The sequence below is a fragment of the Podarcis pityusensis genome (assembly GCF_964106645.2).
Source record: "Podarcis pityusensis genome assembly, chromosome: 6".
Classification (NCBI taxonomy): domain Eukaryota; kingdom Metazoa; phylum Chordata; class Lepidosauria; order Squamata; family Lacertidae; genus Podarcis; species Podarcis pityusensis.
This window is the reverse complement of record NC_138030.1, coordinates 68,364,255-68,377,015: the sequence shown is the minus strand read 5'-3', so window position 1 is coordinate 68,377,015 and position 12,761 is coordinate 68,364,255. Positions and strand designations below refer to the sequence as shown.

Here is a 12,761-nt window from a genome sequence, read left to right as displayed (position 1 = left end):
AATTCCTATGGGTGGGGTAGACAAGACCGCTTAAAGTGGCATGATTTTGTTTTAAATGGATAGCCCAAATGGTGCCTTGTAATAGGGAAGCTTTCAATGTTCCCAATACTTCTGCAGTATTTCACAGGAATTTCTTATCACTAAAACAACCCCCACTTCTTCTTTTTTAAAAAGGCATTGCAGTAATTACTCAGGGCACCTAGTGGTTACATGTAGACATCTAAGCTTCTCATTAGCTTTTAACTTCTTTACTTCGTAAAGGTGGCTGCATAGTACATCACCTCTCATTTATAAACTGCAGTTCCACAGGAAAATAAGAATTTAATTCTCTACTAAAGGCATAAAGGCCAGCTGGAGCACACGTATATAACAATATTCTCTGACAAATCACAAATTACCAACTAATGAAACCGCAACTGAGAAAAGTGTGCTTTTGGTCAGAGCTGGCCTTCGACACTCCGCCGACAACTCTGTAGGGAGGCAGGGGGAGGTCTTAAAAGTTGGTCAGGCAAACCAGGTTTTCAAAGGACAATATCCCCTGAGAGAGATTGCAGGTCTACACTGCGTGAAATCTAAATTGGAGTTCCTACACGATACTTCTTCTTTTTTCCAATTCAAGCCCATGAGCCGTGTCTTAGCACAGAGCCAACATTAAACTAAATAGATATAGAATGTTTTAAAGCTTTCTGCAAGATATTCATGGAAGTAAACAGTGGTCTTTATTGTTCAACATGTGGGAGGGAAGAGGGAGCTGGGAACACAATCCTTGGCGTTCGGTGCCTTTACCCTGTTTGCAGGGGTTGACACCTCAGATACACAACTAGGCTCACAGGAGCATTCACAGATATGAAACTCCTCAATTCCCTTCCAAAACATTATCAGGAGAGAAGGGCTGGGATGAAGGGTGACTATTACCATGCCAACAGAAGAGATCGTAATAAGATCCCACACATAAAAACAGTGGCTACATTCACCCGCTACATTAGCAATGCGGTCCTAACCCTAAGTTGGGCAATATCTGATTTTCAACATCATGACAATATCACCAGCTAAATATCATGATATACCGACATATTACAATGTCTGATATAAGGATGGAGCTATGTAGAGGCATTGGCTGGCTTCACAGTTTTCCCCCCATCATGATTTTTGCCAGCCAGCTCTTGTGATCGGTTGCCCCCTGTGTTGTTTCTTTTAATACAACAACAAAATGTCTGTTGCAGTTTAGCTAGTTTGTTGCTAAGAACTCTTAGCTGATTTTCATGAATTAGAACTAAGATAAAGGAGATACACTGTATAATTCAATGGCATGCAATCTCCATTCATTTCAATGGGACTTATATGGAATGAATGGAGGTTGGGCAGCAGCTTTGCTTGATTATCTATCCTGACAACCTGCTACACAAGCGTGGCACTGCAACAGTGCCAGGGGGGTGTTGTGCTAGTGTTGAAAGGAAATACGCTAGCACAAATGACTAGGTCTGTGACACCAGTGAAAATGAACATGACAATTTTATTCGAAAAAAGGGGGTGGGGAAGACACTTCTAATTTAAGTGTAGCCTTAGGTACTGCATCTAACAGTAGGTAAATAAATTTTCAAACAGCACTGAGATTTAAGTTGATGGTGACCCACTTTCAATTACACTTTACCCAGTTCTGAGATGTACAGTGCTGATTTTCCACTAACGACTTGCCACACTGATGTCAGTAAGACCAGTAAGTGAGAAAGCAATAGCCCCGAATGCACTTTCTCTTCCATCGGATCATACATATTTAAAGCTGCTGTGTCTTGTGTTTATGTAACTTGCAGTTTGATGGTTTTCAAGGACAGCGTTTTGAGATGGCTCAACAAGAGGAATCCAAAAATAAACCACCTGCCACTCAAGGACAGTCACCCCGGCACTCCACTTGCTAGACAACATATTCCATTGTCAGGAATCCATTAATCATTTACATTTTTAAATAAGAGGCCACTTAGAATTTGCAGCAGATGCTTAATAATAGTTAAAGCAAAGTTGGGAAGCTGTTTTAGTCATGTTCTTAAACATAATTTCAAGGACATAATGACTTAAAATTAATTTTTAAAAGGTATTCATAAAGAGAGGGGGAAAGGAATGGAAAAGCCACAGGAAAAATAGCTTCACCTAACCTAACAGTACGCCATGAAAATGAAAAATATTATATACACATCAAGTATAATCATATTGGTCAATCACATGTGGATACAGCCCAAAAGAATAAGCTTCAGAAGTTGACAAATATACCATCGTATGCCAAAATAAGTTTTATCCCACTAGGGTAGGAGCATCTTTTCTGCAATAAATTATGTTGTCCTTTTGGACTCTCATGGTTTACATGAGCAGACACATCTCATCTCATCACAACAGAAACTTAAAATTTTAACTTAAGAGAATTTATCTTACCTTCTGTACACTGGAGGAAGCTGACTATCAGAAGTAGCCAAAACCTTTTCATTCTGCAATCAGAAGCCACCATTATTGACCCCCCTTTCTCGACGTATTTCTTCTTTTTATTCCTTAAAGATTCCAGTTATAAATGTCCAGCGTCATTCGAGTGGGTGGTCTACATCATTGATCTTCATAACTGGGGAAAGAAACGGAAATGGAAAAAAATAAATAAAAATCAACTCATGTTCGCGTCACTAAAATGTTTTCGAAACGATACATAGAGATCAGACTCTTGTTGATAAGAAAACGGGCAGGGGTTGCAGGAAGAACCAACAACTGGCCACCATCAAGTTAAAAAAAAAAAAAGGTTGTTTTAATGATCATCTTCCAACTGAGGCAGGAACTGTTAATGATGCTGGCACGTTCCTGTGAGAAGTGGTGAAGCCAGGGAAGTGGATTTCCATGAAGTCTCAAGTTAAAACATTGCGAGCCGAGGGAAAAAGAAAAACCCCAAACACTCGTACAAGGAAGTCGGGCAGCTGCCAAAAGAAACTAAGCAGGGGGTCTCTCCTTCACAGTTTCCCTGCCTTCCACTTGCATCACTAGTGCCACCCTTTGTATTATGTATGGCTCTGCGCCCCCTCAGACAAAAAGCAGAAGCGGCAGAAACGATACAATCAAAATATCCATTTTTGCTGAAGCAGCTCCTGCCCCCCTATGACCAGCAGCAGTGTCAAATCCAAAATATGTCTTCTGCAGAGACATGGTTTCTAGGAGCCAAAAACAATCCATCAAAGTCTTGATGGAAACCGTTTGCCATTGGCAGCATTAAGGCAAGCTGCTGCTTTTAAGCCTCGGGGCTTAATAGCAGTCAGGCCATGCCAGCACATTACTGGCAGGTAAGGCTGAAAAGAGCATCCCTGAGAATGTGCAGAATATCCCCTTCTCTATAGCCAATTAATTGTAAAACAAACAGATTAACATTTGGGATTAGAGTGAAGGACTTTCATGCCGATTTGAGCCTCAGATCTTAGAAATTAACCAAGGAACCACTGAACAAAATGAGATTCTTCTTTCCTACAACAGGAGTGCACTGCACACACATTAGTGCAGAAGGTTTTTGTCCAAGAGAGCCATGCTGGAAAAGGGTGAAACTGATGTGCTTCCATTTGTTTTCCCTTCACTGAGAAGCAAACAGCTTTCTACAGCACAGAGGGAGGCAGAGCACTAGACATCTTTCGGAACTTTAATCTCCCTTTCAAAACATCTACTGCTAAGCCTACAAAAGCAACCTCCCAAATGCAAACAACTAAGTCTGCAAAGTAGTCCGCAGACAAAACAGCTCTGGTGGCCCTTGTTTTCCTCGCTGCCATGCCAAAGAACAGCAGAGTCAAACCAACAATGTGAGCTCCAGAGTTTCTCTTAAAAAAAAAAAAAAGTACCCTGCAAGCAGCCAGAGGAGGAAAATAAAAATAATTCTTCTGCCAAATCCACCATGCTGCTGCTGGTGGTGGTGTCCCCAAGTCTGCTACATGCAACAGTTCTATCATTAGAAATTAAGACTACTATATTTCCAGTGATTGTGGTTCCCTGGACTTAAGGCAATGATAGTATGGGTATCAACAGCTTGCAGCCATGAACAGACATGGCCACTTTGACAATTGCTAACTCTTGTTTCAAGATTTTCAAAGGAAAGGGGAGAAAGCCATAAAGACAGAATATCTGGGCAGATGCATATAAAGGACAATAAAGCTCCCCCCCCTTTTTTTTTTGACTATCCCAGTGCAAGGGACCTATGGACTATTCCTAGTGGGGGACGGACCTATTTATCAAAAAGAAGAAGAAAGAAAAAGAAATCCACAACCCATTCCATTCCTAACCACGTTATTCAGAAGTACATTTCACTGTGATTTAATTCGCCGTAAGTATGCTTAGGATTGCGGTCATCAGCTGCTTAATAGTGATCTTTCCATTGTCAGTCATAACATCTCCTGCACTTAACCCATCCTTCACTTTACTGGTGGTGTTTCTCTTGCACTTTTAATGCCTGATTGTTGCATGTGTGCACGCTAGGCACACAGAATCTACGATTCTGATTTTTATTTTTATTTTAGTATTGAAGCATAATTATGATTCTTCATGCATCAATAAATTTGGGGTTTAAAAGGGGGGGGAATGAGAGAGCTGATCATGTGTGTGCAACTCTATCATTTTGAACAAGGCTGTAATAAAGGAGAAGACAAAGAGTCTCCTCTCTCAAATCCCGGCCGGCGGATGCTCGACTCTGATCTATAACCCCCTACAAGTTAAATCTACAAGTTATTATGAATTCTCACCATCAACCTACCCTGTCCAGCCCTGAAAGAGACCACCACAGGTGGGTCATGTTCCTTGCTATCACTGGAAGAGAGGGTTGCTTCTAGAGAAAGCTGAGGCTAGATCAGAAGCCAGTCATGTCACCTGTTCAGTCCAAGGAGATGTAGAAGATCAAACCAGGATTTTTATATTAACAGGTACAAAAAAAAATCAGGGTTCTGGTCTGGCAGCAGAGGCGGACGGCTGTAGCTCAGCATCTGCATTGTAGATTCAGTTGCTGGCATCTCCGGGTAGGGCTGATACAGAACCCTGTCCTGGAGAGCCACTACACTGTCATTGCAGACAATACTGAGCTAGATGGCCTGGTGGCTTGTAGAAAGCAGCTTCCAATGCTCCTGTGACTACACTGCAGGGGGTTGGACTAGATGACCCTCAAAATCCCTTCCAATTCTATGATTCTATACTGACCCTCTGCTCATCACACAGACAATTGCTATGCTGGACTTGGGAGTTCTTCCTTTCCTGTAACATGCAAATGCCGCCAACAAGTTCTGAACCAGCACAAGGCCAAAACGATTCATATCATGACACAAAGGATGTTTCAGTACAGGGCAGCCACCAAGTCATTTTCAGTGGCAAAGGGGAAGAAGTTCAGTGCAGACAAACAAAGCATAGTTCTCTCCCTGGCAGAAGCCCAAACACCTAGAAGGAAAAAATAGATCCGTCACCAGTTAATCTAGTGGCGGCACATCAGCTGCAGCAGGAGTTTCCTGAAGCTGACACAAAGGAATAGTCATGTTACATCGCAGAGTCTTTCACCCAGAGCAGGGAAAGCTTTCTATGCTGAAAAATCTATAGAGGCTGCAAAGAAATGGTCTGCCATGTATAGCTGAAAGAATACTTTCCCTTCCTTTTGGTGAGATGGGGGGCGGGAGAGAGGAAAGGGGAGTTTATTCCCCAGTTAGGTAAACCAGTCAAGCCATTCAGTTAAGAATGGTGGACTGACCTGGACTCAGCACAGGTGCACAAACACGGAAGGAGAGAAAAGTCAGATTAACTCTTTATCCATCGCAACCCGGTAGAGTAATTGCCGAAAACATTTCACACACTTCGCAGACAGAACAGTGCGAATTGACCTAGCCATTAGAATAATTTGAGCGCATGGCTGAGGCACATTAATGACTGCAAGGGAAATTAAGCCAGTCTTTTGATTACTCCCAAACCATTCAGAGGATTTTTAGATTTGCTGAGATTTGATTTTAATGGGGTTTTTTCGATTTCCTGAACATAATGCTTAGACGGACTACTTAGCTGCACACATCAATATGAAGGAGGGGTAGAGGAAAAGAGGGTCTTCGTGTTGTACAGTGACAGGCCTGTGTGCTCTGTCAAATGTCACCTCGCTGGGTTGCGGTTTGTAGGAAGGCAGAAAGGAAGAAAAGACTTGGAACACAAGAGGAGTTTCAATACCACTTTGCTTGGGAGAGGTGAGGGCAACAGCTGACGAGACAGAGAAAACAACAGGCTTCTCCCTGACCATAGATTCCATTTAGGTGTTTGGCATGACTTGAAAGTAGCTTGAGGATGTGTCTGGGACAATACAGAAGTAGGTGCAGCAGCAACAGCTGTCGGCTGACGGACAGAGCAAGCCAATATGTCTGTGTCAAAGAAAGTATTCAGTATGTGGAAGCTGGCAGCAAAGAATATCTTGATTCCTGCCTATTGTACGGAAAGGCAAACCTGTAAGTCAGCAGTTGGGGCTTTATCGGATTATCTGTCCCTTGTGTTAGCATCAAATAAATTAGTACATAAGCATCTGTATCAAAATCAAAAGATTTGGGGTAAAATTAGTAGTGTAGATCTTTGTATTATTTATTTGATTACTTGAATCTATCTACACATACACACACACACACACACACACACACACACACACACTAAATACTCTCAGCAGCAAATATTAATGTACACCTTGGTTCCTGATTTCCCCCCAAATAATCATCTAGTGCATCACAAACAACACTTCGCCCCCTTCTTAATCAATAGTATAAACAAACAAAATAATGCATCTTCAGTACCATAGCGCAAAACTACTTGACATGTGATAGTGGTGAGGATGAGGTACCAACCTGGAGCCAGAGCACACTTGTGTTTGAAGATGCTGCTGACAGCCCTGTCTTTCAGACCCAATAATTGCTGTAGATAAGGGGGCAGAGTAACTCAACAACAACAACACAACCCAAAACAGACAAACACCAGCAGGAAAAGCCATATTAGGTTACCTCTCAGCAAACAGCAAATGTAGTTCATAGTAAGTGGCTTTTCTTTGCAAATAGCTCATTTCCCTTCAGACCTTTTCTTCATTTGTTTTTTTTAAATAAAATAAAAATAAAAAGCACTAGTCCGTCATGATAATGGGGAAGGGAGACAGTCTCTAGAGTCTAAAGGCAGATTGGATTTCAGAGTGCAACCAAAGCTGCCTGGAAAACTTCCCTGGAAACTTAAATCCTTCTCTCTGGGAAATAGCATGGTCTCCTTCAGAAACATCCTGCCTTGGACAGCAAAAAGGGTGTTTAAGGAGCTTTTTTGTGCATGCATTACTTAAAGACAAAAAGATTAGTTAGGTATAGGAGCAACCAACTTTCAGTCTTTTGTAGACAATAGGTAGCACAAGAGAAGCTAATTCTTTGACCTTCAATGCCCTGATTTACAACACTTTAAAGGTTTTCTGTTTACTAGGGAAGGAAAAAAAAGCCACCCGTTACACATTATGTCTAGGAAATTTGGAAAGACAATTAAAACCTAATCTCAGCAAAGCAAGATGGCACCCACCAAACACATATCAAAATCTTGATGATGCCATTTTCATATCTCTGTTGCATCCTGACAACATTGGCCATATATTAATGTGTACTGGAAAGAAGAAACTAAGATTAGGAAGTACAGGAGGAGATGTTCACACACTCTTTCACCAGGTTGGAATTACTATCTTTGCTGTTCTCTGTAGGTCAGACAATTGAACACAACTAGGTCAAGACATCATCCTTCCTAATCTTTTCACAAAGGAAGGCCAAGAAGTGGTAAAGTGACCCTGTTGTCATCTTTTCTTCAAAGTTCTGAAAGATACCCCTTCTTTCCCTTTTTAATCACTGACAAACACAACCAACCATAATTTAATTTATAATGATTAGTATCAAAGAAAATCCAACTGAATCAATAGGGAAACCCGACTTTACATCATAAGCATATTCTGTGTCCATCCAGCACAGTACCATAAATCTTGCACTACCATGCACAAACCGGTTGTAGCCGCTATGCTCTTCCCCAGTAGCCATGGGGAAGAAATAAACCATGAATCCTGGTCCCATGCAGGGATCATGCTTGTTTCACTCCCAACACAGTACAATCTATAGCCAAGATTGGGTTACTCACGGTTATTTGTTGGGAACAAAACAAATAAAAATCCTTGGTTCCAGCTATTGATCATGGTTTATTTCCTCTGTACACTAGCAGAGAGAAGAAAAGTAACCCAGAAAGATGCATTCATGGAAAGCCATTAACTATGGTTTGCTGTGATGTGTAAACACAGGCACTGATAAGATCACCATCCTTCGCATTAGTTAATCTGAACAACTACCATTTACTGATTCTATACTCAAATGGCTATGTAATCATCAATAAGAATGTATTATGAAAAGTTGGGTAAGATTTAACATATTCACTATGCTTAATCCACCCTTGTTTCTGAATATGGTCAAAACACAGGGGTTAATCCACAGGTTCATACAAAGCAAATAGTAAGGCACTCTTAAATTGCACATGACGACATTCCCTGCATCAGAAAATATCTGCTGTGGAAATTTAGTGTCAGGAAAAGGGTCTGACTAAAAATTCTCCCTGATATGCCAGCCAGCTTTTCACATGCAGGGAGTTCTTGATATTGGAAAGAACATAAGCATTCTTCCACTGACATTTTGAAGTGGTACAGTCTGACATGACATGTATCGCATCCAAGTAGTCTGAAGTACTGAGACTCTTTTAGATGGTAAATAATCAGTATGTAACTTTCTTCTTCCATAAGGACAAAATAAATGGCCAAAGCAGCTACAAAGAGACTGTTGTTCCATTAAAAACACTGCAGTGTTCAAGACCACCCTGGATGAAGGAGGGCGTCTTATCTCTAGGTCTGTACTCCACAGTTTCCATTAATTAATGCCTTGAATTTTGGATTTCTAACACAAAACATTACCATCTGAGTCAAACAGAAGGAATGCAGTATCAGGAAAGGGAATAGCACAGCGAGTAGGAGACCTGACCAAGGTGACCCAGTGTCACACTAAGAAAGTCATTTTTATACACTCAGCTGCTGCGTGCTCTGAAGTGATACATCAATGCTTTAGCGAAGCCTGAAACAGTATGGGATAAATATACATGTACCCTGAATCTAAGCCAAACGAGAGATCACAAAGCTCAAGTCCCACCGGACTGGATCCTGTGTTAATCACTACAACGGAGTTTACTCACAAAGGAGAATCTACCTGCGTGACAAGCAAAACACTCTACAAAAACCATTTCAGCTTTGCAATTTATCCTTTCCATCCGCAGCGGCACAGTGGTCTACCTCAATCATTCGCCAGGAAAATAAATGGGATTTGGGGGGCGGTGAGCAGAAAGGGAGGGGAGGGAGGGAGATAGAAAAGGAAACTATTTTTATTGCCCATCATCATTCCGGTAGAGCTAAGCCTCCTTCATTTCCCACCAGTTATATGCTTTGTACATTTCTGCTTTTCAGACAGGCTAGTTCTACCCCTTCTTGTTAATGCAGGATGATGTTTCGATATTCTGGGGATTTATCATTCACTAAGCCAACAAAGTAAACGTTTGCTAGTGCTAATAAGTAAGGTAGAATTTTAAAAAGAGGGTGTGGGAGTGCGTGTGTCTGTGTATACACACACACACACACACACACACATATATATATATATACATATATATATATATATATATATATATATATATATATATATATATATGGCTTCCTGTGAGCTAACAGCTTGCCCTCTTGATGACTGCCCCTGTTCTGGGGGTGGGGGAGAGAGGGGGGGGAGAGAGAGAGGAGTCTGCAAGTCAATTACAACTATTATCAGCTGTAATATCTTAGAGTCATGCTGAGCATGTTAAATATGCTGATCACTCTGTGGACACCAGAGGCACAATCTGAAGCTGTTTACCATTCCTTTCATTAAACACTCTTGGCCCGTGCGAAAACTGCAAAACAAATAGGTCTCATTTTCAATCTTTACGTAGGCTAGATTTTTATGAACATCAAAAAACAAAACAAACAAACAAGAAAATAATGAAGAGCTATAAAGTATGCATGTGCCAAAGACAGACCATGCTGCAATTTGAAAGGCAAGAAGCAGAAGGTGTGGAGAGTTAAATAGCTTCTCCAACTTCTCGCGGAACAGGAAATCTACCGGTCTATACTGGTCCATGGAAAGTGGTCCCACTGAAACAAGAGTCCCATCGGCTTCCACAAAATCGAACAGTTTCAATCCCTTTCCACTGGGGATAAGACCCACCCTGCAGGGTTGCTTTGCAGGCATTGACAACTACTACAGTGATACCTCGGGTTACATGCGCTTCAGGTTACATACGCTTCAGGTTACAGACTCCGCTAACCCAGAAATATTACCTCAGATTAAGAACTTTGCTTCAGGATGAGAACAGAAATCGTGCTCCAGTGGCGTGGCGGCAGCAGGAGGCCCCATTAGCTAAAGTGGTGCTTCAGGTTAAGAACAGTTTCAGGTTAAGAACGGACCTCCGGAATGAAATAAGTTCTTAACCAGAGGTACCACTTTATAGCAAAGCACTTTGTACTGTATATTTTTTTAAAGTTCATTATAATAATCAATTCACCTCACCTAAAAAAAGGGAAGATCAAACCATAAGCTGAAAAACTGGTCATTCCAAAACTTTAGGAAGAGAAATCAGCTCTTTCATTTACTGTCAGTGCTGATAAGGATTTCCAGCAATCTATTTTTAACAAGATTGCTGCATTCGCTTGGTTAACTTCATTTGCCATCCAGGTGTAGTTTTGTGTGTGTTGTTTTTCTTCATGCAAGTCAGAACATTTGTTTGAAGCAGAAGTAGGCAAACATCATGGGTCTGTGACCAGACATGCCTGTAGCTCTGGAATGGATGTGTTACGTGAAGCTTCATATAGTTCACTGTGAGGAGTGTAACATACTTGATATGCATTATGACCTTTCTTTTCTTGGCATGAGAAAAACAGGAGGGGGGCGGGGAAGAGAATGAGTTTCAAATAAAAAGGAGGTTCACACATGCCACTCACAGCTGACATCCCAATCTAAATAGCGTCGTCAGCCCAGGGCCCAACATCCACCTGACAAAATAAAACCAAGTCTTGTGACTTGGCAACAAATCAGCTTTGTGGGTTATACATACTTCATTGTTTGTTTAACCATCTTGAATAATTGGGTTAAATAAAGCCTTGACTTCCAGGGCTTGCACGTTGCAACAGTATTTCAAATGGGCCCGGTGCCAACCTCGCTGCAACTGAATCCTCCCCACACTATTCTGAATGTTAGGGGCTACCTGGGCCATGCACGAAACACTTACTTAAATTTGGTATGCTCTTTTCCCCTCCCTTCTTTTAAATGATAAATGAAACTAAAACTTGAAACACAACACCTCATATTGGACAGAAAGAATAACACCATGGATTTATAACACCATTGCTTCCTAAAGCATTTTTTGGTCTGCATGAGCTGCTTTTTCTTCTTCTTTAAAAAACAACCCCTATTTCTATCATAACCTACAAATAAACTATTTAACTTCCATAAGATCTACATACACACCATTCAACTAGACATCTCCTCTGTTCTGCCCCAGTGCTGATGCTCTCCAAAGCCCTCTGTCAATGACTATGGAAGTGTGACAGATACAACACACACTGTTTTCCTCCAGGACAGAAACAGCTATTATAAATTCTGAAGCCATCCATGGTGGGGGGTTGGGGGTTGGGGGGGTTGAGACTGTTCTTAACACAGTGGTAGACAACCAGTAACCTTGTGGCCGTATCTGACCCAAAGATGGTTACTAGTTAGCCTATTTCTTACATAAACCCTTTTAGTGGCTAAAATGAATCACAGAGCCCTTGTCATACTCCTCCCAGGTCCTGTGGGACAGAAGTGACTGCTAGAGTTAAACAGATTATGCCACCATGCTGCCTGAAAATCCCATGCTCTCCCCCACATTTCCTAAGGAAAAACAGTGCGCTGTTTCTGTCCTTTCGGTTTCAGCTAGTTGACAAACTTTAGATAAGTTGAGAGACTCAAGTAAGTAAGGGTTATGATAAATTACAGTTTTCTCAACAGAGAAATCTTCAATCATGTTATGCAAACATGATGTTACTTTGATCACTTCTCTACAATGTTGGCCTGACACGCTAAAGGTTCTCCAACATGGTGCCACAGGTAACAGTGTGCTCACAGAAACCTGGTAGGCTTTCGAGTCCCCTGCAGTGGATTATAAACTATAGTACTCTCCCAAGTACTGCCCACATTGTGTGCTTCGGCTCTCTACTGTTCCATAGAACCAGTTTCATTTTCATAGAATGCAGCTATCCCACATGGGGATAGAACCTGCAACCTTGTGGGTGTTATCAGTACCATGCTCTGACCAACTGAGCCATCCAGGCTGAGCTTGGTTGCGACTGGCCAGCAGACTCAGAAAAGTGTTCTCTCTGGTAGCGTCCGATTAGAAGTGAGAGAACAGTTCTAATTGGATGTTACAAGAAAAACGAGATCAATTCTAACTGGATGCCTGGAGCAGGAAATAGTGCAGACTCTGAAGAGAAGAGATACCAAAGGGATAGCTGCAAATAAGACCTTGGTGCAAGAAGGAAAGGTCCATAATAGGGTAAGAAACAAAGGAAGCAGCCTAGGTTGGGGTGCAACTGAGAGAAAAGAGGGCAGAGTAGGAAGGAAACAGAGTGTAAGTGCATCAAAGCT

General features: G+C 41.6%; 1 protein-coding gene across 22 annotated transcripts in view; it reads right to left on the bottom strand.

Annotated features, from left to right (window-relative positions):
- Positions 1 to 12,761, bottom strand: part of ADGRL2 (adhesion G protein-coupled receptor L2) — a 242,637-nt gene that overhangs the window by 152,273 nt on the left and 77,603 nt on the right. For all 22 annotated transcript variants that reach the window (XM_081008513.1, XM_081008505.1, XM_081008506.1 and 19 more), the window contains one exon: positions 2,425 to 2,605. In XM_081008513.1, coding sequence (XP_080864639.1) covers positions 2,425 to 2,497 — 73 coding nt within the window. In that variant the 5' untranslated portion in view covers positions 2,498 to 2,605. The remainder of the gene's footprint in view (positions 1 to 2,424; positions 2,606 to 12,761) is intronic.